The 26,626-nt window shown below is 45.6% G+C and overlaps 1 protein-coding gene across 1 annotated transcript in view; it reads left to right on the top strand.

Annotated features, from left to right (window-relative positions):
* Positions 1 to 26,626, top strand: part of LOC138249318 (transient receptor potential cation channel subfamily M member 2-like) — a 369,646-nt gene that overhangs the window by 105,871 nt on the left and 237,149 nt on the right. The window contains exons 7-8 of the mRNA XM_069203277.1: positions 4,963 to 5,065; positions 21,796 to 21,905. Of these exons, the coding sequence (XP_069059378.1) occupies positions 4,963 to 5,065; positions 21,796 to 21,905 (213 nt within the window). The remainder of the gene's footprint in view (positions 1 to 4,962; positions 5,066 to 21,795; positions 21,906 to 26,626) is intronic.

The raw sequence follows: 26,626 nt of genomic DNA, 5'->3' as shown, positions 1-26,626 counted from the left end.
TCACCTTCCTGTCGGCGAGCTTCTAAGGACTTACCACCCTGGAAACTTGACCCCCAGGCCTGCTGCTGGCAGCAGATGGGCGCACGGTGGCAAACCCCCACTTTTGGCTGGGCACCATCGGGAAAACTAAACAAAGGACAGGAGGAGTGGCACCACATAGCATGCACCACCCCCAAGGTGTTGCATGTGAGGGGACCTCTCCATTTCAATTTCCTCCATCTTGAATAGAAGGAAAATAGCCAATCATGTGTAGGGAAGTGACTTCTGCCCACCGTAAGTGGTCACTTAGTGGGTGTAGCCACCCTAAGGTAGATGGCCCATTGGCCACTACCAGGTTCCTCCTACCATGCCCACTAAATACTGTCTTTAGTGGGCATCCGTAGACCAAGAACTCGGATTTGATGGACAGAAGAAGACCAGTAAGAGCCAATGCACAAAAACTGTGGACCTGATGCACGAAGAAAAGACGCCAGACCCTGCCTGTTGCACTCAGGACCCAACAATCACCACGGAGGAGCTGCTGAGCAATTGGAAACACTCTAAAGAACCCCAGAGGAGCTTTAGGCTTTGCAAATCGCCAAAGAACTCCCTCCAGAGTGGAGGTACCACTCTAAAATCCACAAGGAACCAACAACCCAGTGAGGTCCACATTACTGACTGGATGCTAACTCTAGAACCAGACGCCACAGCCAGACCAAACTTCGCACCTAAGACAGCAAGTACAAACCCTGATAGTGTGCCAAGTTTGGTGGCATTGCACCTTCCAGCGGCTGAACCACACCAATACCTTAGTTATTGGTCACTTGATTTTGGGCATCTGAAAAAAAGCCCACCCGGGACTGTAAAAGGACCTGGAGGAAGCCCCAGTCAAGGGACTTCAGAAACAACCCAGACCTCCCGCCAGAGTGCCCCTGTAGCCCTGGAACCAGGAACCACCCACACATCTGCAGCTGACCCAAAGTGGCCATCGATTACCTCAACCAACCTGCAAAGGAGAACTTGGTAACTGCTCTGCCTGATTTTATATGTATTTTTAAAGGTGGTCTTGCATTGATTCCTATGGTGAGTATCTACCCACAGAAAGACTATTTCCTAGCTTTGCACACTACATAGAGGACCAATCTCCTACAGGCGTAACTGCAAAATTAAATGTTGCAAGTGGGGCAATTCTATCTTGTTTTAGAGGTCAGAGGGCATACACTGGTCGCTGGACCCCAGTGTCCCTCTGTGCAGAATTAAACACCATCATTACAAGTCAGAAAAAAATCGAAAGGAGGTGGGGCCTTGAAAGGAGTGGGGGACTTGTCCCAAAAAGAGGGATTTTTTCACAATTTACTTTTGACCAGATCCAGAGTTAGCACCAATATCTTGTAACCCCCACCTTCTCTACTCCCCCGCAATGAATATCTTTATGTTGTATGGAAGGGAATCATTCTCATTTATTACCTTCAGTATTGAAAGATATACCAGTGCTTACATTATAATAATCTAACATGCTCAAATGGAATGTTACGTTTGAGACCATGTAAGAGAAAGTACCACTATGCATTGATCAGTGATGCCTAGTGGGCAGGTTGTGGAGCTCACTCCAGGGTGGCGACTTGTAGTCACCACTGCTTCTCATGTTTTGTAGTAAGATTGAGGGGAACTGAGGAAGGTTGACGGTTTTGTGTCTGAGTCTAGGTTACTTTCTGCTTGGGTTTTTCTTCTTCCTACTTTTTGTTATGCAGTATTCTTTTAAATCCATCAGAATGTGCCACAGTCACTCACCCATTTTCTCACTTTTGTGCAATTTCCTACTACAACAAATAAAAAAAAACCTCCTAGCTGTGGTACATAAGCAATACATGACAAGATCACATGTGGTGTGCACAGGAAACCTTCAACTTGTGTTACTGGATTGCCATAATAAACGCCTGTCCTGGAATGCAGCTAAATTGTACACAAAGAAGCCCTAAATGTAGATTGTGCACCCTACTCCCCATCAGTCGCGGCGGGTGTCTTTATTGCCAGTTCAGCAAAGATGACCATCTCATACTCCTAAGAGTGACTGAGGATGGAATCTATTCTGCCAGGATGGAAAACCACTGAGCAGCCTTTGGTCCACACGTGATGAGTAGGGATTTGCTTCACCAGAGGAACCATCAACACTGAATAATTACTATAGAAGGTATCACCATGGAAAATATTGCACTCTTCTCTATAGGTAAATAAACCACCATGAACTATTTCACTCTTGTAGGCTCCCTACTAGGGAGCCATATCCTTCTTTACTTATAATGCCACAGATCCTTACACAGATCTGTGATACACACCTGGAAGGAGGTATTGACCATTGATAATGATAAATGTACTCCATAAGTGAATCCATCTGTGTTTATTGTATTTTTGTTCTAGCATCAGTTTGTGTATGTTCAATGTTATCACTTTCCCTCTCTTCAACTTAGCTTTACTTAAGCGGCTGCACCAGTACAGGACACATGTACTGATGTAACCCTGCATTACTGTCCGGCTCCTACCATCATTCATTATACTTCAAGCATAAGTGTAATTGTTACTCCCTGCTTGTGGGAAAACAATCTTACTCTTACATTTATGTTGATTTGACCTTACACTGCCTCTCTTTGTTTTTTTGCTGATCTATCATAATTTCTCATTCCTGTACTCACATATTAGTCTGTTAATCCAGGCACTTTTTTTTAAAAACGTAATTAAATCTTCTGAAGTAAAAAAAAGTCAACAACATGTTCAAGCAGAACCCACTACAAAGGTACTTTAGAGTTGTCTGGACTATTAGTAGGCTATTATCAAAGCAGATCAACACCGAGTCTCCATGTTAAAAAGGACCGGGGACTTTCCCACAAACCAGTCCAACCTCTAACAGGACTTACGAATGGGAATACCCCAAGGAGAAATAGGGCTGGAGACCACACTCTTCTACCTGGGGTAGGGGTGGCTTTCTTAGAACAGCACTGGGCTCTATCCTTTTGCAAGTTAGCTGCTTTGCAAGTGGGACCCGTCTTTTGATTATAAGCCGTTTGCAGGACACTGCTCTGGAGGTTCTGCTGGAACTGTCACCAATGGGTTCAATAAATGTGAAACAACTGCTATAGCCACTGCAAATGCACCAAACCTGTTTCCAGACACTGCAGTTTCCATTCATGAAACATACACAATATCATGGGCAAGCTGCTCTTTCAACGTTCAGGTCACTAACTGCCTCAATGCTTGAACAGCGGATGCTAATATGAGCTGACCCAGGAGAGATATCATTGTCCTAGGATTCGCTGGATCTACAAGAGCTCTTCCAGTGCATATGCCCATCTTCATCATCATCAGGTGCCAAACCAAAAGCAAAGAAGCAACACAGTGACTATGCTCATACCTTTCCAGTGCCTCGAAAGCAAAAGCCAATAGTCCTGATTATCATAGAGACTACATGACCCAGTGCTTAATTTGTGCCTGTTGTTTCCGGTGCTGAGCACCGGCACTTATTTTTGAGGGCCGGGGCTTATTCATCTGCCTCAAGCATTTGCTGCGAGCAAAAGACACATATGGGAAAGACGTTTGAAGGGGAAAACGAAAAAGCGTCACAAAGGGAGAAAGCAGAAATCTGCTAGAGCGAGCTGAAGGGGGAGGGAGTGCCTGTAAATGGATTGAAGAGTCCCGAGATGGCTTAAGGATTACGCCGCCTCACTATTCTGTGCTTGCACATTTAATTCCAGCAGCCGCGTGTTTAAGAGGAGGGCTTTGGGCACTGGCACGTTTTTATTTACAAATTAAGCACTGACATGACCCTAACACCAGTTGGCACGAACTGAACTAAGTTCAAATCCAACCTCCAAAGAAAAAAGCCATAAGGACTATTCATGCTTTTCAGATACGAAATGACAAAGGGGGTTATTCTAACTTTGGAGGAGGTGTTAATCCGTCCCAAAAGTGACGGAAAAGTGACAGATTTACCACCAGCCGTATTACGAGTCCATTATATCCTATGGAACTCGTAATACGGCTGGTGGTATCAGTCACTTTACCGTCACTTTTGGGACGGATTAACACTCCTCCAAAGTTAGAATAACCCCCAAAGTGTGTGCCAAAGGACGGGTTGTACTCCTTTTTCCGAGAGTAGTGCAGAGAAGTGGCCTCAGCCCGGCACTAGTCATCATTTTTCAGGCAATATCCATGATAGAGAATAGCAAAGCAGATGTTTCTTTCTGAGAGAAGGTATGCTGTGCGATCCGTCATAAAAAAAAAGATTTATTGGTTTGCTGTTTTCTGCTTCTGCTACATTCTTGCAAAGCGCTTGGAAGATAGAGTGTTAGAATGCTAGGAACATACTAATCATGTTAGGACTGTTCATATTGTGTTTGCTGGTCATGTCATATATCTTGCATTTATTTTCCCATTCTGTATGGTTACTGTTCATATTTTATGCACTAGGCTTTGGTATTAGAAATAAACATTTTAAAGTTTTATCCCATGTTTCGTAATGCTATTTTGAGTATGTAATTTACAAAAGAGAGTTTGGAGTTTCGCTGTGTCCCCAAACCCATCTAGAGGGTCTAATTGTGACCAGAATACAGCACCTCTGCAGTATTGTTTAGTGGATTGTGTATCTGCTCACTTGTTAAGCACAGTATTCTCTCAACCACCTACTCATGTTTCACTCCTCCACTCACTTATTAAACACATTCCCCACTCACCCACCCACTTCCTCACGCACTCATCTGTTCCATCATCTACCCCACTCGCAAAGCACATCTCTTAATCAGCCACTGTTCCCTCACTCATCCAGTCACTCAATAAACACATCACTCACTCAACTTCCTACCCACTTATGCATGTACCTGTTAAGCACATCCTTACTCATCAGCATCCTCATTCACTCACTACACTCATCCGTTCGCTCTCTGATATCACTGCATCTCATTTTTCTCATCTGTATTTCTTTAACTTCCCTAGATCCGGGATATTGTTGGCATGAGTCACCTGCTCACCATTTTCAATGCAGACTCCAAAGGTGCTCGTGACATCGACATGGCTATCCTCCAAGCTCTCCTGAAAGGTGAGTGATGGGCGCTGCACCCTGGTAACATCACAACGGTGCCTCGCCAGGCACCCAGGCGCTCCATGGCCCTCGGCACAGGGGCCCTGCAGGGATTGCACGGATGGTCCACCAGTGACCCATGCTGAGCAGAGACTTTGGAAAAGGATAAGCACAATATGAGGCTGTTTAGGAGTATTGGCAACAGAACTGCCATCCACCAAAGCAGTGCAGGTATGTCCTCCACAGCACTGGCAGTGGTAATACTTGAGCATTTGGACTCTTCCACCATGCTGGCCAGGGTTTCCTTGGTACAGTGGTGGCCTCTGCCATGGGGAGAGTTACTTTGGTTTTGAAAATGCCAGTGGACGTTCTGTTAGTTTCCACTTTGGGGATGGAGGAGTGTGTACCAACAAATGATGGGTGCAACGTTGGTTCCCAAATATGCTAACATGTTGGGGGTCTCAGAATCCACCGTGTGTCTTTTGATGACATTCTCCTTTCATGGTGGCAGACCACACTCCTAAGATTGGGTCGGCTACCCTGCCCCCATTTCTGGTAGAGTCACCATTACACTCTGACACCCCTGAGGGCTGAGGCTCCACCGGCATAATGGGCCTCTTTGGAGGAACTCCAGATAGGGAGGTTTTGTTGTCCATTGTGCAGATGAAGATTCTGCTATTTCTGGCAAAAGCCATCATTATAACCCACCCCTAAGCCAGGCCCAATATTGTTGTCGCGGCTGCTGCACATGGCAGATCTGCTGTCTTGTTTGAGTCTCTTGTGCCCTTGCTGTTTATTACAAGTGTGCTCATGTTTTACTTGTGTGTGGAAGCAGGAGTGTATATCTATAGCCCTAGCTGTACAGAAGTTGTCATATGTTTCATTGCTACTTCACATCTTCTGAAAGGGAGTGCTACCTTGAGTTGCTCCAACTCATGCATTACCAGTAATTCTCTCTTATTTAATGACAGAAATTACAAGAGCAGACCTTGTCTTGTTCTAGAATCTTTCTCTTGTTGGAGACATCTTTGAGTCTGTAAGCACCTCTTTGTCCCTGATTGTGTTAGTGGTGTCTCAAACTCTTTGTGCGTACCACTTGTACAGCACACACAGTGAAATATACCAGAGGAAATTTAACTTTTTGTCGTTCTGTAATTCTTTTTACCGAACACAATATGGTTAACACTTCGTTTTGACCTAAATAAAGCCAGGCATCTCCTCCAGGTTACTTGAAATGTAGTATTGAAAATGTGTCTTTTTGTAACTTACAATTTTTGTATTTTTCATAAGTAGGACTATATTTAAGCAACGTAGAAATTAGCATGAGAAAGCCCATTTGTTGTTACATCTTTATCCAATTTATTTTGGATTGATAATCACTCAGTATCAAGTAGATCACATTTTGGGTGTGTGGGTAATATTACCTCCCCCTGTCTTGCTACCTCTCCCACTGCAGTGATGTGTTACTAATGTGCAGCTGATCTTGCTTCCTGAGTGATTACAAACTTTGCGGTGGGTATGTGGGAAAGAAGGAAGAAGGGGTAGGAGGACCAGGTTTGGCAGGAGAATAGCATGGCTGGTTGAGCATAAATGATTGTGGGGATAGGTTAGGAGTGAAATCCACCTTGGGTTTGTGGTATTTTATTAGCAAGATGTTTAGAAGCTCATAGGTGAATAATTCCTTCATCTGCTGAATGAGTCCTCCAATATGAATATTTCATGAAATGCTCAGTTAGTTTGTTGGTCAGAATGTAATGTACTCATTCCTCCAGAGGCTTTCCTTTCCTCTTTTTTTAGGGAGTAGGGGCCTGATTCAGGTATTGGCGGATGGGTTACTTTGTCACAAAGGTGATGGATATCCTGTCTGTGGAAATCTAAATCCCACTGGAGATAGTCCTGTCCACCAATGTCTAAATCAGGCCCTGTGTCTGTAAAATGCGTTTGTGATTGAATCATCCGGACATCTGTGTTTTCCAAGCTCTTCCAAGAACTGCATCCCTATACAATTCATGCTCCAGTGTTGACAGGCATGTTGATCACATTTCTTTTTAACATCTTTGACATCACAGATTTCTTCAGGATACAGTATCCCCTTCTCAGCCCTTTCACCAGTCTAGATGGCCATTCCATTGTGTTTGTGGTGATTGCTTGTGCCTTGGTTTTTCTTGCTCATCTCTCCGGAAGTGCATGCTTCTCTTGGAGAAATTAAAATATATTCTAACTTTAAAAAAAATACAAATCTAGGAAACCTGTGTGCATTTTATGGGCCAGTCAAACATCCCCTTTCACAATACTTTTTCCATCACTTCTGCCCCAAGAGGGGACCATTCATCTCTGCCTCTAAAACATTCAGTGCAAGAATTCTTCCATAAGAAATGGCTGACCATGTAAAGCACTGAACCATTTATTGTAGGATGCTACTGTGGTAAATGACACAAGGATGCTGAAAACCTTTGAATGAAGTTGATGTTTATTCTGTAGAAACCCTGTGACACCTAAAGGCCAGGCACACAACACCAATTTACTGTAATCCACAATAAACTCTTGATGACATCATAAGCATTCCATTACAAAGACAGGATCCAGTAGGGCTAAAGGAGACACATCTAGCACAGATTACTAGGGGTACCTGGTATGAAGGCTACAGAGGTAACATTTTGAAATTTTGACAGCAGGAAACACTTCCACTCTGACCTTCAAGCTAAACACGTATAACATACCACCAGATCTCCGCAATCCCACACTTTACAGCCTCACACCGCATCACCCTCTTTTCTTGTTCATACTATTAATATGACCACCCATTTCCACAGATACCTGTCCCACCTCCCAACTGTGGCTCCTACATCCAGCTGCCCCACCAAGGCGAGTTAGCCAGCTGGGAAATAAAGTGCCGACCACATCACGCCTCATCTAAAAGCAGAGCCAAGAGATCTGGCTTTAAAGCGCTAACCCACACCAACACAAGCAGGCACAGATCACTTAGAGATGCCCCACCTCACCTCTGAACTCCCTGTTGACTGCCACTACAGAACTGGATGGCTGCATATTTCCCAAAGTTTCATCCTGAAAATCCCGAGCTTCTCATCACCAGGATGACATCAACACATGGAAGTAGTTGGCCACCGGTGACGATAACTCCTCCAACTCCTTGTCAAGTAGTACAAATTCTGAGTATTTAACTAGATTCAGATCTTTCCTTTGGACCTCAGACCTTGGACTTTGGAGGGTTCTACGCTTACTATTCCTACTGCATTCTGTACTACTGCAGGGAAAGAGTTTGACTTTGAAGGGGCTACATTTGTTATTCCCACTCTAATCGGTGCACAAGTAGGGAAAGCGTTGCCCTTCGGAAGGATTAAAATTGCTATTCCCACTGCAATTAACTGCAAGGCTATAACATAAAGACTCCATTTTCCAAGTAGGTGTTAGAGAAGGCCATGCCATGTCTTTGGACAATGAATCTCGGTTATTGATGGCATTGGACTCCCCAGACAGTTGAAGAGCAGCCATGAAAGGGGAACGAGGGCAGGGGATCAGTGTGAAGTCTGCAATGAAAGACTGATATTGATGTGAACAGCCTTCCAGGGCCCAGTGAGAGTGCACAGACCCCTCCAGTGCCTGCATCTCTCCTAAAGCATCACCACTCCCTTCAGTTACTGGTGACCTTGTCCTGTCCTTGGAAGCTGCCTGCTGATGCCACAGATAATTGTAAATCGTTTTATTTATCACATTAGCTTTCGTACGTTAATAGAATGTGTTAAAATGTTTCAGGACACAAATATTGTCAGTGCTGTTCATTGTTATTTCGTTGATAAAAGCCACGCACGCAGGTTAACAATTTAGAAACATAAGAATATAAACACTGATTAAGATGTCATGAATAAAACTAATCTTAACATCCCTGGAAGCAGGCAGTTCATACAAATGTAAAGCCCTTTCAGAAGCCTGTGCTCCCCAAAGCACTCAGTTATAGACTGCCGAGCACCTACACAGTGCATTGCTGTCTCAGTTTAGAAGAAACAAGTAACATGTGATCACCGTCCTGAATAAAGTGCCTTCAGTGTGAACAATTCGAGCCTGTCAGGCTCACAATACACCATCTCCTCAGGTCCTTTATTTATCAACCATTAGTAAAAAGATCTGGTGAGAACCACCTCACTGCGCGGTCCTGTGGCATCCTGAAGTACGGATGGCAATTACCAATGGGGCCCCCTGCACACCGTCTCTGCCAGCTTTTATATGGCGGTGCACTACTAAGCAGCAACATCTGCAGGACACAGTAGCAAGAATGCCAAAGAACAATCACACAAAGCATATGAACACAGTGTTGGCTTTGGCCATCAGTTAACAGCACATTAAATCTAAGGTTCTGTGCATTTCACACAAAGGGACTAGTCCATGACCCTTAGCACCCTGTATCACAACTATGAACCAATGTAACCTTGGGCTTGACGCTTGACAAGCCACGTCCCGCTAGAGGTTCGGACCGTCCATTAAACGCATCCTGAGATCAGAGCTGTCAATGTTGAAGCCCCTCAACTCTTCCTCGGATGCTAAAGTCCCAACTGTGTTGTCTCAGTTTCAGGAAAACGTATGTCACATAACACTTTGTAATTGTGAGCATTCATTATAATAAAAAGCAATGCTTTATTTGAACAAACAATAATAACAATAAGAGTAGTAATGATAATAACAATAACATTGTTACCATCATCATCGCCATCTTCATCAGGAGTAGGATCAGTATTATTATCAGCTCAACTTGCATTGGTGTTGAAGCAAGAGCCTGATAACTGTCCATCTCCATGCATGTGTTTGGCATGTAAGCCTTCTTCCCAAACATAGTGTCTCAGTGGACAACTAATCTACAGAAACTGATACTGGAGAATCAGTGACCAAATAAGGTTGCCCCTGGGGCCATGCAATTCCACTAAAAAAAAGATTAATTCAAGGATCAAACATGTCTGCAGGATTCGAAGCCCTGAAGCAGCGACACATTATACTTGGTAAAAGTTGTGAAACGTATTGGCTTTGTTTTTTTTTTTTAATTTCTGGACCTTAAAAGCCATCACAGTTGCAGGTTTTTCAATTTTAAGCAACCTTCAGCAAATGAACTCTATTCAAAAGAAAATAACTTTGACTTCATGTTTTTGAATGCCAGATGTTAAATGCTGGCAATTCGAACTATTCTCATAAATTCATTGCCATCTAAGTGAAATCTTTGAGACCCCAGTAACTAGTCCAGTTCATACACACAGGCGTAGACTAGGTTTAGACAGTGGTATAAGTACTAGCAGATAAGTAGAGATGGTGGAAAAGGGTACAACAGATGTAGCAGAAATAGACATTGATTGAGGTAGAATGGCCAGGTTAGAAGCACTAAGTGTAGATAGCAATAGAGATGCTAAGGTCAAGGTAGGAGCAGATGGGTGATGACAAGCGTAGAGCTTCAAGGTTAAGGGTATAGGTAGGGAAGGAATAGAATGGTATAGATAGAAAGGTGTACAGTGCATTGTAGACACACGGGCATATAGACATTGTAGGAAAATGCCACTGTTGGCATGGTCACCCCCCACACAGTTTGCCTAGTGTTGATGCCAGCTTTGATTGGAAGTGTGCTGGCACCCTCCTAACCAGGCCCCAGCACCAGTGTTCTTTCCATAAAACTGTACCTTTGTTTCCACAATTGGCACAGCCCTGGCACACAGTTAAGTCCCTTATAAAAGGTACCCCATGTACCAAGCACCCTGTGGCCAGGGGAGGTCCCTAAGGGCTGAAGCATGTATTATGCCACCCTAAGGGACCACCTCACTCAGTACATGCACACTGCCTTGGAGCTTGTGTGTGCTGGTGGGGAGAAAAGACAAAGTCGCCATGGCACTCCCCTCAGAGTGCCATGCCCACCAACGACTGGCTGTGGCATAGGTAAGTCACCCCTCTAGCAGCCCTTACAGCCTTAAGGCAGGGTGCACTATACCACAGGTGAGGGTATAGCTGCATGAGCACGATGCCCCTACAGTGTCTAAGTCAATTCTTAGATATTGTCAGTGCAGGGTAGCCATTCTGAGTATATGGTATGGGAGTATGTCATTACAAACTCCAAAGCGCCATAATGGCTACACTGAATACTGTGAAGTTTGGTATCAAACTTCTCAGCACAATAAACCCACACTGATGCCAGTGTGGAATGTATTGAGAAATGCACACGGAGGGCATCTTAGAGATGCCCTCTGTATGTTAGCCTAACTGATAGTGTAAGACTGACCAGTCTGTGCCAGCCTGCCCCTTCCAGACGAGTTTCTGACCACATGGGGTGAGAGCCTTTGTGCACTCTGTGGCCAGAAACAAATCCTGTCCTTGGTGGAGGTGCTTCACACCTCCCCCTCCAGGAACTGTAACAGCTGGCAGTGAGCCTCAAAGGCTCAGGCCTAGTGTTACTGTCGCGCCGCGTGGTGCGGCGCGAGCCGAATGTTCGGCACAAGCCGGGCGTTCGGCTGGGGCCGCACAGCGCGTTTCTAAAACGCGGCGCGCCCCCAGCCTTTCATGCACTTTTCGAGGCCCCAGGCATTGCATGGGGCCTCGCTCTATCGTTTTCCACCGCCTTGCTGGGGTCTCCTGACCCCCCTTACCTGTTCTTCTTTCTTCCTTCTTGTCCTCTTTCTTTTCTTCTTTCTGGGGTCTTTTTGTTGTACTTTTTTATGTCTTCTTCCCTTCCCAGGTTACCTTTCTCTTCCCAGCATTCATTGTTCCCTATTCTCTATGGTTTCTATTCTGTTTTGTTCTATGTACCTCTCCCTGTCTAATATGGTGTCCTTTTACTTCCTGTGGGTCACTTCCTGTCTTTTGGTATATAAGGGCTGTGTTTTCTTCATTTCCTTGCGCTGCAACACTTTCTGCTCAGTTAGTGTCTTCGCTCCTGATTTCCTCCCCTTTTGGTTCTGGATTTCAGCATTCTGTGTTTCCTGACCTTTGCTCCTTTTGGATTCCTGTTTGTTTGTTCTTGTTTTTTCCAGGAATCTTCCTGTTTGGAGGTTTTTCCCCTTTTCCTAAGGGTTTTTTTCCCTCTGGCGCTATTTTCTGAAGGGCACGGTCTGTTCTTGGCGTCTCCATTGCCTACAGCACCGTGGCTACCAGAAAGAGTCGCCCCTTTTTGGGCCAAAGTCGAACATTGAAGATCCACGCCACCAGATCTGCAAATTCCAGGCGCAAGCAGCACGTGAGTCGTGACAGTTACAGTGCCCCAGGGCATTCCAGCCAGTGGAGATGCCCACCCCCCTGACAAGCCCCCACTTTTGGCAGCAAGTCCAGAAGGATAATGGGATAATGAGAAAAACAAGGAGGAGTCACCCCCTCAGCGAGGACCACCCCTAAGGTGTCCAGAGCTGAAGTGACCTCTCCTTGAAAAATCCTCTGTCTTGTGTTGGAGGATTAGGACTAATAGGGATAGGGATGTGTCCCCCTCCCCAAAGGGAGTGGGCACAGGGAGGGCAAAGCCACCCTCAGGGACAGTAGCCATTGGCTACTGCCCCCTGACCTGAAACACACCCCTAAATTGAGTATTTAGGGGCAACCCTGAATCCAGCTGTTCAGATTCATGATGACCTCAAGAAAGAAGAAGGACTGCTGAGCTGAAAATCCCCCAGAGAAGAGAAGGAGAAAACTGACTCGTCCCCAGCCCTACCTGCCCCTCTCTTGCTTCAAAAAGCTGCACAAGAAGAAGCAACACGTTCTGCAGGACCCCTGAAAAGCCTCCAGGGGACTGTCTGCATCACCGAGGACGAAGAAACTCCTGTGGACAGCGGACCTGTCCAACAAGAAGACAAAGAAACCATCTTTAAAGGGACTCTCACCTCAAAAGCGTGAGTCCAAAACTACTCTGCACCCGACGCCCCTGGCCTGTGTCCAGAGAAACCAGCTAGCCAGAGAGGATCCCCAGGCGATTCCGACTGCGTGTCCACCCTGGGCTGACATCTCTTTAGAACTCCATGATGACGCCTTTCAGAGGGAATCTTGAGGACCCCCCTGACCACGACTGCCTGGGACGAAGATATCCGTCGCCTGGAGAAGCACTGCACCCGCAGCCCTCAGGCCCGAGAGAAACCAAGAGCAGCAACGATGAGCAGGCGGCCTTCACCCTTGCCCTGTTAGTGGCTGGCCCGAGAAGTCCCCCTTTGCCCTGCCTGCAGCGCCTAAGTGACCCCCGGGTCCCTCCATAGAGTTCCATTGGGAACCCGATGCCCTGTTTGCACACTTCACCCGGCCGCCCCTGTGCCGCTGACGGTGTGGTTTTTGTGCCTACTTGGGGCCCCTCCAGTGCTCCTTCAAACCCCCATTATCTGCCCTCCGACAACACGGGTACTTACCTGCAAGCAGACCGGAACCAGAGTACCACCTGTCTCCTTAGGCGCCCACGTTAATTTGGCTCCTGTTTGACCTGTCAACCTAACCAGCCCAGTGTTGCTGGTGCTGGGTGTTTGGGGTTATCTTGAACCCCCAATGGTGGGCTATCTATTGAGACTGAACCCTTAAGTTAGTTACTTACCTCAAAAACTGTACTTTACTTACCTCCCCCAGGAACTGTTGAAAATTGCACTGTCCACTTTTAAAATAGCTTTTTGCCATTTTAAAGAAAATTCTGTACATTGTTGATTCGATTCAAAGTTCTAAGTATTACTATGTAAAGTACCTTTCATTTAATGTACTTACCTGCTAAATGAATCTTGTGGTTCTAGAAAAAAATTAACAAAATAATATTTTTCTATATAAAAACCTATTGGTCTGGAGTTAAGTCATTGAGTGTGTGTTTTCACTTATTGCTTGTGTGTGTACAACAAATGCTTAACACTACCCTCTGATAAGCCTAACTCCTCGACCACACTACCACAAATAGAGCATTAGTATTATCTATTATTGCCTCTGTCAAGCCTCTTGGGGAACCCTTGGACTCTGCACACTATATCTCATTTTGATATAGTACATACAGAGCCAGCTTCCTACAGACATGAAGTCGAGAAACTAGGTATGGGCAGTGGTAAAGGTCCATGGGTATAGGTAGGGATAGTAGTAAAGAGGTATATGTAGGGGTTCAGGTAATATGGCATAGGTGTGGGTTGCATTACGGCTTAAAATTACCAGATTTTCTTAGAGGTATAGGTACTAGGCTGAAGGTGCTGGAGTGCTAGAACTGGGTAAAGAAATGAGGGTATAGAGTGGGCTATGGAAACTGGGATAAACGTATGGGTATAGTTGCGAGGATATGGGCAGTTGTAGCAGAACAGGGGTATGGTAGAGTAGAAATAGGGTATAGGTAGAAGGACTTCTGTAGCAGTTTAGGTTCAAGAACATAGATGGGGTAGATACACTAGGGTATAGGTAGCGGTGGAAGTAAAACGTTACTGGTTGAGTAAATGTATGAGGGTATAGGCAGGAGTAGAGGACAGGTGTAAAGAAAAAAAATAATGCTAAGGGGATGGAGGGAGAAGCAGTTGTGGTCATGAAGAGTCATGAAGAGAGGGAAGATGGAGAGAAAAAGGATGATAGATAGAGGGTTTCGACATGAAATATAGTCACCAGAATGGATTAAACCTCTTAGGAATGTCATTCAGTTAAAAAAATTGAGAAGTAGGTTTGTGCAGAAAGTTTAACCGGAACAGGTTTCCTTACATACAACCATACATTTTAAAAATTAAATACGCCTAATCCATGATATATATGGCATGTGCCACTTGGTCAAATCTGAATTTATTGGTGGTCTTACTTCTGGCCAATTAGCCTTCTCCTACCTCCCAAGAGTCTTAGTAATATGGACCTGTAGATATCTAATTGATGTTTTGGACCATTTCACTGGGCTAGGTATTTTGCAGCAGGTTCCTGCTCTCTCTGTGTTGGGATACATGGGATCTTGGATTTACCTTTGTTTACTTTTAAACCTGACAATTTGTCAAACTTCTCAAAACAGTCAAATGAATCTTCATGCTCTATGCGAGAGACAAGTACTTCAACAAATGGGCTACTTTTCTGTTCCATGCCTTCCATTGGTTGTCTGTGTGTGGGCCGCCAGAGATTCTATCACAAGGGCAAAGAAAGATGGTACCAGTGGATGCCCCTGCCTTATTACCCTCTGAAGCTGCATCTTCTCTGAGTTTACACTGCTAGTCTGATCAATGCTTCTGGAGATTGATAGTTTAATAGGATCCACTCGCTTATTTTTGGGCTTAGCCCAGTTTCAGCAATACAGCTACCATTAGCTTCCAGCTCACCTAATGTAATGCTTTCCATGCATCAGAAGCAACAAGGACGTCTGGGATTCATCTCCAATGGGCCATTTCCACCACAACGGGCTCTTTGCAGGTGTTATGTGAGCCCTCTCTGCCCTGCACAAAGCCCACCTTGCCTGGTTCCAGTAGGGCTGGTAAGATCTTGTCTGATCTACTCATGAGCACCTTGGTAAAGATGTCATCGTCAGTATTTAGTATTGCAATGGACCTATGTAACTTATAGAGCTCAGGGTCTTTCCTTTTTTTTTTTTTATTAACCTGCCAGCAGCCACTTGTTTAGTGGGCATGACCCTCATGTCTCCTCAGGCGTTAAACAGACCATTAAGGAGGTAAATTCCTTGGCAAAGGTTGCTGTAAGCCCATTTGGACCCCAGGCTTTGTGCGGTTGCACAGACTTTAGGGCCACAAGGACTTCCTGCACTTCTATAGACTTATGATCTCCTATCTAGATTGGGGTGGGAGAGAATTAAGCAACACACTGTCTAAGAAACTGATATTTTATTTTAACCATTTATATAGCAGAACTGGACCAGAATAGATGAAGGGCATTTTACAATGAAATGTTCTAACTGAGAATAGGGTACAAGAGGATGGACTGTTAGTTAAATAGCAGAACAAAGTTGAGAACAGTAAACCACACTATATTAGTTATGAATTGTTATATGTTGAGTGATCTAGTTTTGTCCATAACTAGGTACTCTTAACTTAGGGAAGGAATGTTTTAAGTAGATGGGCTTGGAAGCATTTCCTGAAGGTAAGGCGGCATATGTGTTCCTAGTCTGGACTTGAGGGAGTTTCAGGAAGCGGTGGCTTCTCTGAGAAGAATTAGTTTGGACTTGAACTTCAGTGCTTCCAGCAGCAGCAAGTCTCTCCTTCTGAGCCCTCTCCAGAGATAGTAATTAGGTCTGCGTAGAGAGTGGTTTTGTAGAGGGTGGCTTTATGGACCAGACAGCAGAGTCTGAGTTGGATCCAGGCTTGGATAGGTGGCCAGTGTAGGACCTACAGTGTAGGGGGTCTTTTAGTCAGATTAATTGAGACTTGCTACTGAATGCAATTCGGCCCTGAGCAGGGCTGTGAGGTGGACATCCACAAATATGACATATTCAAAATGTATGACAATTGATTATCTCTGTTCTGAGCTCCATTGATTAGATGAGGTGTCAAATTTACTTCAAAGAACAATGGTGTAATGTAGGAAAGTACCATCTTACCTGGCATGTGACCCCCATTTCTACATGCATGTCAGTTTGTTTTTGCCTGTCTCACATGGACCCTGCTAGCCAGGACCCCAGTGCTCATAGTTTGTGGCCTGAATGTGTAACCCTGTGTAGTGACTAACTGTGTCACCAAGGCTCTGCTAATCAGAACCTCAGTGTTTATGCTCTCTCTGCCTTTAAAATGGTCACTGTAGGCTAGTGACCACTTTTACCAATTTCAATTGGCACACTGGAACACCTTTACAATCCCCTAGTATATGGTACCTAGATACCCAGTGTATTGGGGTTCCAGGAGATCCCTATGGGCTGCAGTATTTTTTTTGCCACCCATGGGGAGCTCAGACACATCTTTACACAGGCTGCCACTGCAGCCTGAGTGAAATAACGCACACGTTATTTCACAGCCATTTTACACTGCACTTAAGTAACTTATAAGTCACCTATATGTCTAGCCTTCACTTAGTGAAGGTTAGGTGCAAAGTTACTAAGTGTGAGGCACCCTGGCACTAGCCAAGGTGCCCCACATAGTTCAGGGCAATTTCCCCGGACTTTGTGAGTGCAGGGACACCATTACACGCGTGCACTACATATAGGTCAATACCTATGTGTAGCTTCACAATGGTAACTCCGAATAGGGCCATGTAACATGTCTAAGATCATGGAATTGTCCCCCCATGCCAACTCTGGTATTGGGGTGCCAATCCCATGCATCCCCAGGGCTTCACTATGGGTCCCGGGTACTGCCAAACCAGCTCTCTGGGGTTTTCTCTGCAGCTACCGCTGCTGCCAACCCACAGACAGGCTTCTGCCCTCCTGGGGTCTGGGCAGCCCAGTCCCAGGAAGGCAGAACAAAGAATTTCCTCTGAGAGAGGGTGTTACACCCTCTCCCTTTGGAAATAGGTGTTAAGGGCTGGGGAGGAGTAGCCTCCTCCAGCCACTGGAAATGCTTTGAAGGGTACAGATGGTGCCCTTCTTGCATAAGCCAGTCTACAGCGGTTCAGGAATCCCCCAGCCCCTGCTCTGGCGCGAAACTGGACAAAGGAAAGGGGAGTGACCACTCCCCTGTCCATCACCACCCCAGGGGTGGTGCCCAGATCTCCTCCAGTGTGTCCCAGACCTCTGTCTTCTTGAATCCAGAGGTGTAAAGGCACAATGAAGGCCTCTGAGTGGCCAGTGCCAGTAGGTGACGTCAGATACCCCTCCTGATAGGTGCTTACCTCTCTAGGTGGCCAATTCTCCTCTGAGAGCTATTTAGGATCTCTCCTGTGGGCTATTCCTCAGATAACGACTTGCAAGAATCCACCAGAGTTCATCTGCATCTCCCTCTTCGACTTTTGCCAAGGATCAACCGCTGACAGCTCCAGGACGCCTGCAAAACTGCAACAAATTAGCAAGAAGACTACCAGCGACATTGTAGGACCTAATCCTGCCGGCTTTCTTGACTGTTTCCTGGTGGTGCATGCTCTGGGGGCTGTCTGCCTTCACCCTGCACTGGAAGCCAAGAAGAAATCTCCCGTGGGTTGACGGAGTCTTCCCCCCGCTACCGCAGGCACTAAACTTCTGCTTCACCGGTCCTCTGGGTCCCCTCTCATCATGATGAGCTTGGTCCCTGGAACACAGGAGCTGGATCCAAGTGACCCCGACAGTCCAGTGGTCCTTCTGTCCAAATTTGGCAGAGGTAAGTCCTTGCCTCCCCTCGCCAGACAGCAATCCTGTATACTGCGTGAACTGCAGCTGCTAGGGCTTTTGTGCACTTTTGCAAGGATTCCTTCATGCACAGCACAGCCCAGGTTCCCAGCACTCCGTCCTGTATTGCTCAACTCACTGAGTTGACCTTCGGCTTCGTGGGACTCTCCTTTGTAGTGTTGACACGACCGCCGTGCTCAGTTTTCTTGAACCTGTGATCAAGTACTTCTGCGGGTGCTGCCTTCTTGTGCATGGGCTCTCTGTGTTGCTGTGGGCCCCCTCTGTCTCCTCGTCCAAGCGGCATCCTCCTGGTCCTTGTTGGGCCCGGGCAGCACCCTTTTTCTTCAACTGTGACCTTTGCAGCTAGCAAGGTTTGTTTGCGTTCTTTCTCCAAAGAAACAACTCTGCATCCTCCAGCACACCGTGGGACAACTTCTGTGCAAAGGAGAAGTTCCTGGCACCTTCCGTTGTTGCAGAATCTTCAGCTTCTTCCACCCAGAGGCAGCCAGTTTGCACCTTCATCCGGGGTTTAGTGGGCTCCTGCCCCCACTGGACACTTTCGTGACTCTTGGACTTGGTTCCCTTCCTTTACTGGTCCTCAGGTCCAGGAATCCATCTTCAGTGCTTTGTAGTCAGTTGTGGTCTTTGCAGAATCTCCTATCATGACTTTAGTGTGTTTCTGGGGAAGTAGGGTCACTTTACTCCTACTTTTCAGGGTCTTGGAGTGGGGTATCTTGGACACCCTTAGTGTTTTCTTACTCTCCCAGTGACCCTCTACACACTGCACTAGGCCAGGGGTCCCTAAGTGGTTTGCATTCCACTTTCTTAGTATATGGTTTGTGTTGCCCCTAGGCCTATTGCATCCTATTGTATTCTACAGTGTTTGCACTACTTTTCTAACTGTTTACTTACCTGATTTTGGTTTGTGTGTATATTTTGTGTATTTTACTTACCTCCTAAGGGAGTATATCCTCTGTCATATTTTAGTCACATTGTCACTAAAATAAAGTACCTTTAATTTTAGTAACTATGAGTATTGTGATTCTTATGATATAGTGCTATGTGATATAAGTGGTATAGTAGGAGCTTTGCATGTCTCGTAGTTCAGCCTAAGCTGCTCTGCTATGGCTACCTCTATCAGCCTAAGCTGCTAGAACACTACTAATCTACTAATAGGGGATAACTGCACATGGCACAAGGTGTAAGTACCATCTGGTACCCACTATAAGCCAGGCCAGCCTCCTACATGTGTGTGCTGCTTTTGGTATATTGTTAATGTGTACAACAAAAGGGGCCACTAAATCCACCCCAAGTAGTGGAAACAAGAGCAAAGGAATGGAGGACAGAAACCAATCCCAGTACTCAATTCGCAAAGTCACATGTCAGTGAGGCAGATGGAGAACTTCGGCCCACAGGAAGTGACAATCTAGTGGTGAGCATGGAACGTTGGGGAAGGGGCATCTACAATGGTAAATTAAAAGTCTGTGCTGCCTTCTCAGAGTAGCCCTCCTTGTAGAGAGGTGGTTGATTGTCAGATGGATTTGGAGTGGTGTCTGGGGAGGGAAAGGGGCCATCAGAGTGAAGAGGAGAAGATGGGACAGACCCATTCTTGCTACACTGACATATCCAAGAAGATAGGAAACCAGACAGGGGCTGCCAAAGTGATTAAAGATCTCTTAATCCTCAGCAAATCCCCATTGGAAAGGGGTCATGGAGGAGATATAAAAAGGGGTCTGGTGCCACTGGATGGAGAACCTATCCACTCCCACAGCCTTGGAGATGTGGGTCCTTGTAAATGTAGGCAGATGTTGCAGGAAATGCCTGAGGTAGACAGGGACTATTGGCCTAGCTTTGCCCACACTGCCAGTCACCCCTCCTCCCTCAGTACAGAGCTGGAGACCATGTATATAGAGGGCTAATGCACAGACGTGGAACCACCCTCCGAAATATCACTCATCTGGAGGTACTTAAGATATGGCACACCATGGCTGTAGTTAGGGGAACTAGTGTCAAAACATTTTATGCTACTTCGAAGAGTTGCAGGACTAGCGTAAATGTTTTTGATGTTAATCCTGCAAAGCCCATTGAGGCTCATTGTATGCAATGGTGTGCCTCCTTTTTATTTAATGCCTGCTCTGAGCAGGTGTTAAAAGTGCTGAAAAAAATGATGCAAAGAAATCTTTTGGATTTCTTTGCACCAGTTTTTCAGTCCCCCTCACGGTGGAACACCTCCGTTGTATACATTATACCTGGCACAGGCATAATGTTGCGCAAAAGGTTACAAAGTGGCACAATACATGCATTGCACGACTTTGTAAATTTGGTGCGGCGATTTTGACCTCATTGGGCCACATTAGCATGAAAAAAATGACTCTAATGTGGTGCAAGGAGGCGCTAGGGGCTGTTAACTCAGCCCCCTAGTTTCTGTAGGTTGCAGGTGATTTACCACCACACACAAGACCTTGCATTTAAAGCAACAGGAAAAATAATAAGGTGCTAGAAGACAGAGGCGCTCCTAGACATTACCTGGGAGGGGGGGATCAGATAATAAATGAAATAATGAGATATTTTTGTTTTAAATAGGAGGCAGTCAGACGCTCATCGCCCTCAAGGTGTAAGGATTGGGGTGAGGAATAAAAACTAAACTAAGCTAAGAGAGTCACCTATATTTGGTGTATTCGGGCTTTAAGCTACTATAGTTTTATGGACATTTTGTATGGGTGAAATCCAGTTGGGGTCTTTCATTAGCCAGCAAAAGTTGAAACCTGTAATCCAGCACAATCATGTGTTTTTAGTTTTGATAGTATAACTTCTGAGTAGGAGCTTTCAGGCTTTATATTGTCAACTGCTAAAGTCTGCAGTGATTTTTCCTGTGTGTCCTTTGTTATGCGGTTAAGTGTGGCTCTTAGGCCCAGGCCCATTAGAGCAGGCCGCTTGGTGTATTTGGTGAGCAGTGCACACAGCCACACCCTCAGTTAACCTCCTTAGGGCTTCAGCCCCACATATGGTGAGGACTTTTATTAGGCTTGGATTCACACACATGTATGTATGAGAGAGTGTGTGTGTATGTGTGTGTGTGTGTGTGTGTGTGTATGTATATAACATCCAGCACTAGACAAAGAAGAGCAGCCATACTCACTTAGCCATACAAAGATGGCGGCTGCCTCTGCTGGGCATGTGGAACTCTCTATTCATATAAGTTAATATGTTGAATATTATAATCTAAATAAAGTTGAAGCAGACACATGATTACTAATACACTTTCAAACCAGAAATTTATAACATCACAAATATTTCAAAGAGCTGCAAAGGCTTAAGAACTTTACTGATAAATGAAAAGCAACACTCATGGCAATAAATGTCCTATCGCTGCTAACTATGGCAAGAGAAAGAGGCAGAAATTAATATTAAAACAGTACCTAATGGTAGCAATACCTCCTTAGTGTAGATGAACAGACTAGTCAAAGATGCTTCTTGTTTAGCATTGTAATGTTGTTATCTTGACCTACCACAGGTCCACCCTAAGGTTTCTTCACATTTTGAATTCTCCTCTTTGTTTTCTTAGCTAGTCAAAGCCTTGGCAGCAAGAACTGGGACTATCAACTGACGCTGGCCGTGTCCTGGAACCGAATCCACATTGCGCAGGACATTTTTTCCAGTGATTGGCAGTGGGAGGTAAGAGAAGATGCCTGACCAGTGGAGGCAACTCACCTTATTTCCATTTCCATGGTCCTTCTGCTCACTCCTTCACCTGTTCGCCCCATGCACTGTGCGCCTTTTCTGTATTATTGGGGTCACTGAGGCCACGGCGACTGCATGTCACTGTGCCTCTGTGGCCAGTGAGGCCTTCCTACTGACATGACCAGTACTACTGCATCCATCTTACTAAATAATGAAAACAATTAGAAACATCTTGCTTGTAGTTATGTATAGTTGTACATAGAAATACTCATAAAGCAGAAACCTAGCTAGGAAGCAGAGAAGTGTTGTGTGGAGCTGAGGAACAACTCTACAAAACAGACAAGAACATGCTGAGGGTCTGGGAAGGAAGAAGTCTCAAGCCGTGTGCCTATTGGATGAAAGAACATGAAGGGGGGAGGGTCTGGGAAGTCTCAAGGCATGTGCCCATTGGATGAAAGAACATGAAGAGGGGTACGCTCAGGGTAGTGACAAATCTCAAGGCATGTGTCAATTGGTTGAAAGAGCATGAAGGGGGCATTGGGTCTCAGAAGTGAGAAATCTCAAGGCGTGTGCCTATTGGTTGAAAGAGCACAGATGCCTTAGCTGTGATTGACTTATGCTACCATAAATAGTGAACTTTTAGTTTATTCCTGAAGTTAGAAAGTGATGAAATGGGACGTAAGCTTGGTGTTTAGCACAGTGGTTTCCACATCCTCTGTGCAAAGTTTGGGAAGGCTTGTTTATTGCAGCTGTGCTATAATGACAGTGTTAGTGAGCTGTGTTGTATCAATAGTTTGTATTGCTTCACAGATAAGAAATGAAACATGGATAATGCAACATATGTACATTAAAAATGGACATGAGTGCAGTACAATAATTCAAGTATTGATATGAGTATTTGAGTAGCTTTAAAGCTTATACTGTCGCGTGTCAGAAAAGTGTAGTCAGAAATTTATTCTGCTCTAAATATTGTGTCCGAAACATTGTTTACGAAACAAAATTCCCATTGGTTATATTTTATTTTATTAACTCCACTGGGGTGATGTGTGTTTTTGCCACACTTCCCTAACATACTACCTAGACACCACATGGACAGAAGTAGTGCAAGCTTCCCTTACACACTACCTAGACACAGCATGCGCAAAGGTAGTGCAAGCTTCCCTAACACACTACCTAGACACAGCATGCGCAGAGGTAGTGCAAGCTTCCCTAACACACCACCTAGACAGAGCATGGGCAGAAGTAGTGCAAGCTTCCCTAACACACTACCTAGACACAGCATGCGCAGAGGTAGTGCAAGCTTCCCTAACACACCACCTAGACACAGCATGGGGGGAGGTAGTGCAAGCTTCCCTAACACACCACCTAGACAGAGCATGGACAGATATGGTGCAAGCTTCCCTAACACACCACCTAGACAGAGCATGGGCAGAAGTAGTGCAAGCTTCCCTAACACACCACCTAGACACAGCATGGAGGGGAGGTAGTGCAAGCTTCCCTAACACACCACCCAGACACAGCATGGGCAGAGGTAGTGCAAGCTTCCCTAACACACCACCTAGACACAGCATGGGGGGAGGTAGTGCAAGCTTCCCTAACACACCACCTAGATAGAGCATGGGCAGAAGTAGTGCAGGCATGGGGGGAGGTAGTGCAAGGGGGGAGGTAGTGCAAGCTTCCCTAACACACCACCTAGACAGAGCATGGACAGATATGGTGCAAGCTTCCCTAACACACCACCTAGACAGAGCATGGGCAGAAGTAGTGCAAGCTTCCCTAACACACCACCTAGACACAGCATGGAGGGGAGGTAGTGCAAGCTTCCCTAACACACCACCCAGACACAGCATGGGCAGAGGTAGTGCAAGCTTCCCTAACACACCACCTAGACACAGCATGGGGGGAGGTAGTGCAAGCTTCCCTAACACACCACCTAGAGACAGCATGGGCAGAGGTAGTGCAAGCTTCCCTAACACACCACCTCGACACAGCATGGGCAGAGGTAGTGCAAGCTTCCTTAACACACCACCTAGATAGAGCATGGGCAGAAGTAGGGTAAGCTTCCCTAACACACCACCTAGACACAGCATGGGGGGAGATAGTGCAAGCTTCCCTAACACACCACCTAGAGACAGCATGGGGGGAGGTAGTGCAAGCTTCCCTAACACACCACCTCGACACAGCATGGGCAGAGGTAGTGCAAGCTTCCTTAACACACCACCTAGATAGAGCATGGGCAGAAGTAGTGCAGGCTTCCCTAACACACCACCTAGACACAGCATGGCGGGAGGTAGTGCTGCAAGCTTCCCTAACACACCACCTAGACACAGCATGGGGGGAGGTAGTGCAAGCTTCCCTAACACACCACCTAGAGACAGCATTGGCTGAGGTAATGCAAGCTTCCCAAACACACCGCCTAGAGACAGCATGGACAGAAGTAGTGCAAGCTTCCCTAACACACCACCTAGAGACAGCACGGGCAGAAGTAGTGCTAGCGTCCCTAACACACCCACTAGACACAGCATGCGCAGAAGTAGTGCTAGCGTCCCTAACACACCCACTAGACACAGCATGCGCAGAAGTAGTGCTAGCGTCCCTAACACACCACGTAGAAACAGCATGCGCAGAAGTAGTGCAGGTTTCCCTAGCACACCACCTAGAGACAGCATGGGCAAAGGTAGTGCAAGCTTCCCTAACACACCACCTAGACACAACATGGGCAGACGTTGTGAAAGCTTCCCTAACACAAACAAAGGCTGTGGGACAGTTGACGGCAGCAGGAGTGCAATGTGGCCCACACAGAGAGCAGGTACAACAACAGCAGGAGTGTGTACATTTTCCCCCTCTCCCTCCATTATGTTATGTGTAATTGTTAAGTGCACTATCAACATGAGTGTATCTCTGTCTCTGTTTCTCAGTCTCTCTCTCTGTCTCACACAGATATACAGACACAAAATCATACACCATGTGTTAATTATAAAGTATGAGGTATTACCAGCCTCGACAAGGCTGAATATTTTGACATATGTAAAATATTTGTTATCTTACCTAGTGTTAACAACAAGAACCAACAAACATCTGGCAATGTTTAAGCATCATAAAATCAGATCTGCTCATCTCAACTTTTTTATGTGATCCATATTCTAATACCCCCGACACAGAACTGTTGAAACTAGATAGTGTTTCTTCTTTCTGAACCTACTCTAGGGGAAAATATGTTAGACATCAATTTGTTGTATGTACGAGGATGTGCTTGAATCAGGTGAATTTATTTTACAAAATAAATGAAATATTGTGTAAACATCCACCCTTGGGAATACTCTTTAGGTTTATTGTTTGCACCTTTATTCCCATGGGGACATGAGTTGACTTGTATGTTATGAGAGGGCTAAATAGGATCTCCTCTTCTCTTCTTTGCTTGTCACTTGTCAAACTATCCTTCCTCTGTAGTTGTCTGCCACCACTGTGGTTAGAGTAAGGCATCACCACAGCGTAAGGAGTCACCCCAGCAGTGGGCTCACAGGAGAGAAGGAGATGGTAGCATTGGGACCTCTGGAGCTGGCTCATAGCCATAGAAAACTGGAATGATGAAGTGCAGAGGTTATACAGGATATCATCAGAGGGAACCCAAAGGGAGCAACCAAAACAAAAAAGGTGCATGCAGAGGGAAACCTGGGTGCGAAATGGCATGCGAGCAGAGAACATCAACAGAATGCACAATTGCTAGTCAAGGTATTCTCAGTTGTGCTGGATTATATACTGCCTCTTCCCCACTTCATCTGGAAGTGTTATCCTCAGTCATCTTGGTTTGGTAAGTCTTTGTACTCTCCAGTAGGCTATGGTGGAATGGGAAGGAATTTTAAATCCTATTATGAGTCTCCATAATATCAACGTCTTTTTTTATGTCCATGGAGTCACCTACCTCCATGAAAACAGTGGGACCACCATACATAAATGACACCCACACCTAACCTTTCCATGTCTCTTGTTCCCCTCAGTCCTCCTGTCCTCTACTCACATGATTTTTCTCTTTATCCTCCTATCTCTCACCATACATCTCTGGCATTGTCACCTCTTTTATCCAGGAGGAGACAATAAAGTCAAGCCTTACTTTCATTTGCTCTCTCCTTCGTACTATCAATTTAGCTTGCACCTTCATTCGTACTTCCATCTTATTGCTTCTTCCTCCCTTCTCTCCATCTTCCTTTCCTCCACTTTCACTTTTCTCTCTAATTTCCTTTCCTCTGTAATCCTCTGACCATCTTCCCATCTCCCCCCTCAAGCTGATACCTTCTTATCGATAGTAATTGGCTTTTTTAACCGGAACTCCTATGCCTCAATCTTCCCCTTTCCTATCCATGGATCTCCTTCTCCCTTTATTCTTTCTCTCCCTTTTCCTCACTTTAAAGGCGGCAGAACATAAAGATAGCGCTACTGCTTGTGAGCACTGTGTTGCACAAGGGAAGGTGAAACTTTAAATGGATGCACTTGAAAGCCTCAGGCAAGCATAGCAAATAGTACTTGAAAAAGTCAAGAGTGACACCAGAGACCTCATATGAGTCTGTGTATGAAGAATTAGTATTAAATGTCTAGAATTCTTCCATGTTTGAACGGGGTACACTAGGATTTCTCATGTCAGTTTAGTCTAGAGCAGTGGTTCCCAACCTGTGGTCCGGGGACCCTTGGGGGTCTGCAAAGCCTTCTCAGGGGGTCCG

Source organism: Pleurodeles waltl, chromosome 8, assembly GCF_031143425.1.
Source record: "Pleurodeles waltl isolate 20211129_DDA chromosome 8, aPleWal1.hap1.20221129, whole genome shotgun sequence".
Lineage (NCBI taxonomy): Eukaryota > Metazoa > Chordata > Amphibia > Caudata > Salamandridae > Pleurodeles > Pleurodeles waltl.
This window is presented reverse-complemented; position numbering and strand designations above follow the sequence as displayed.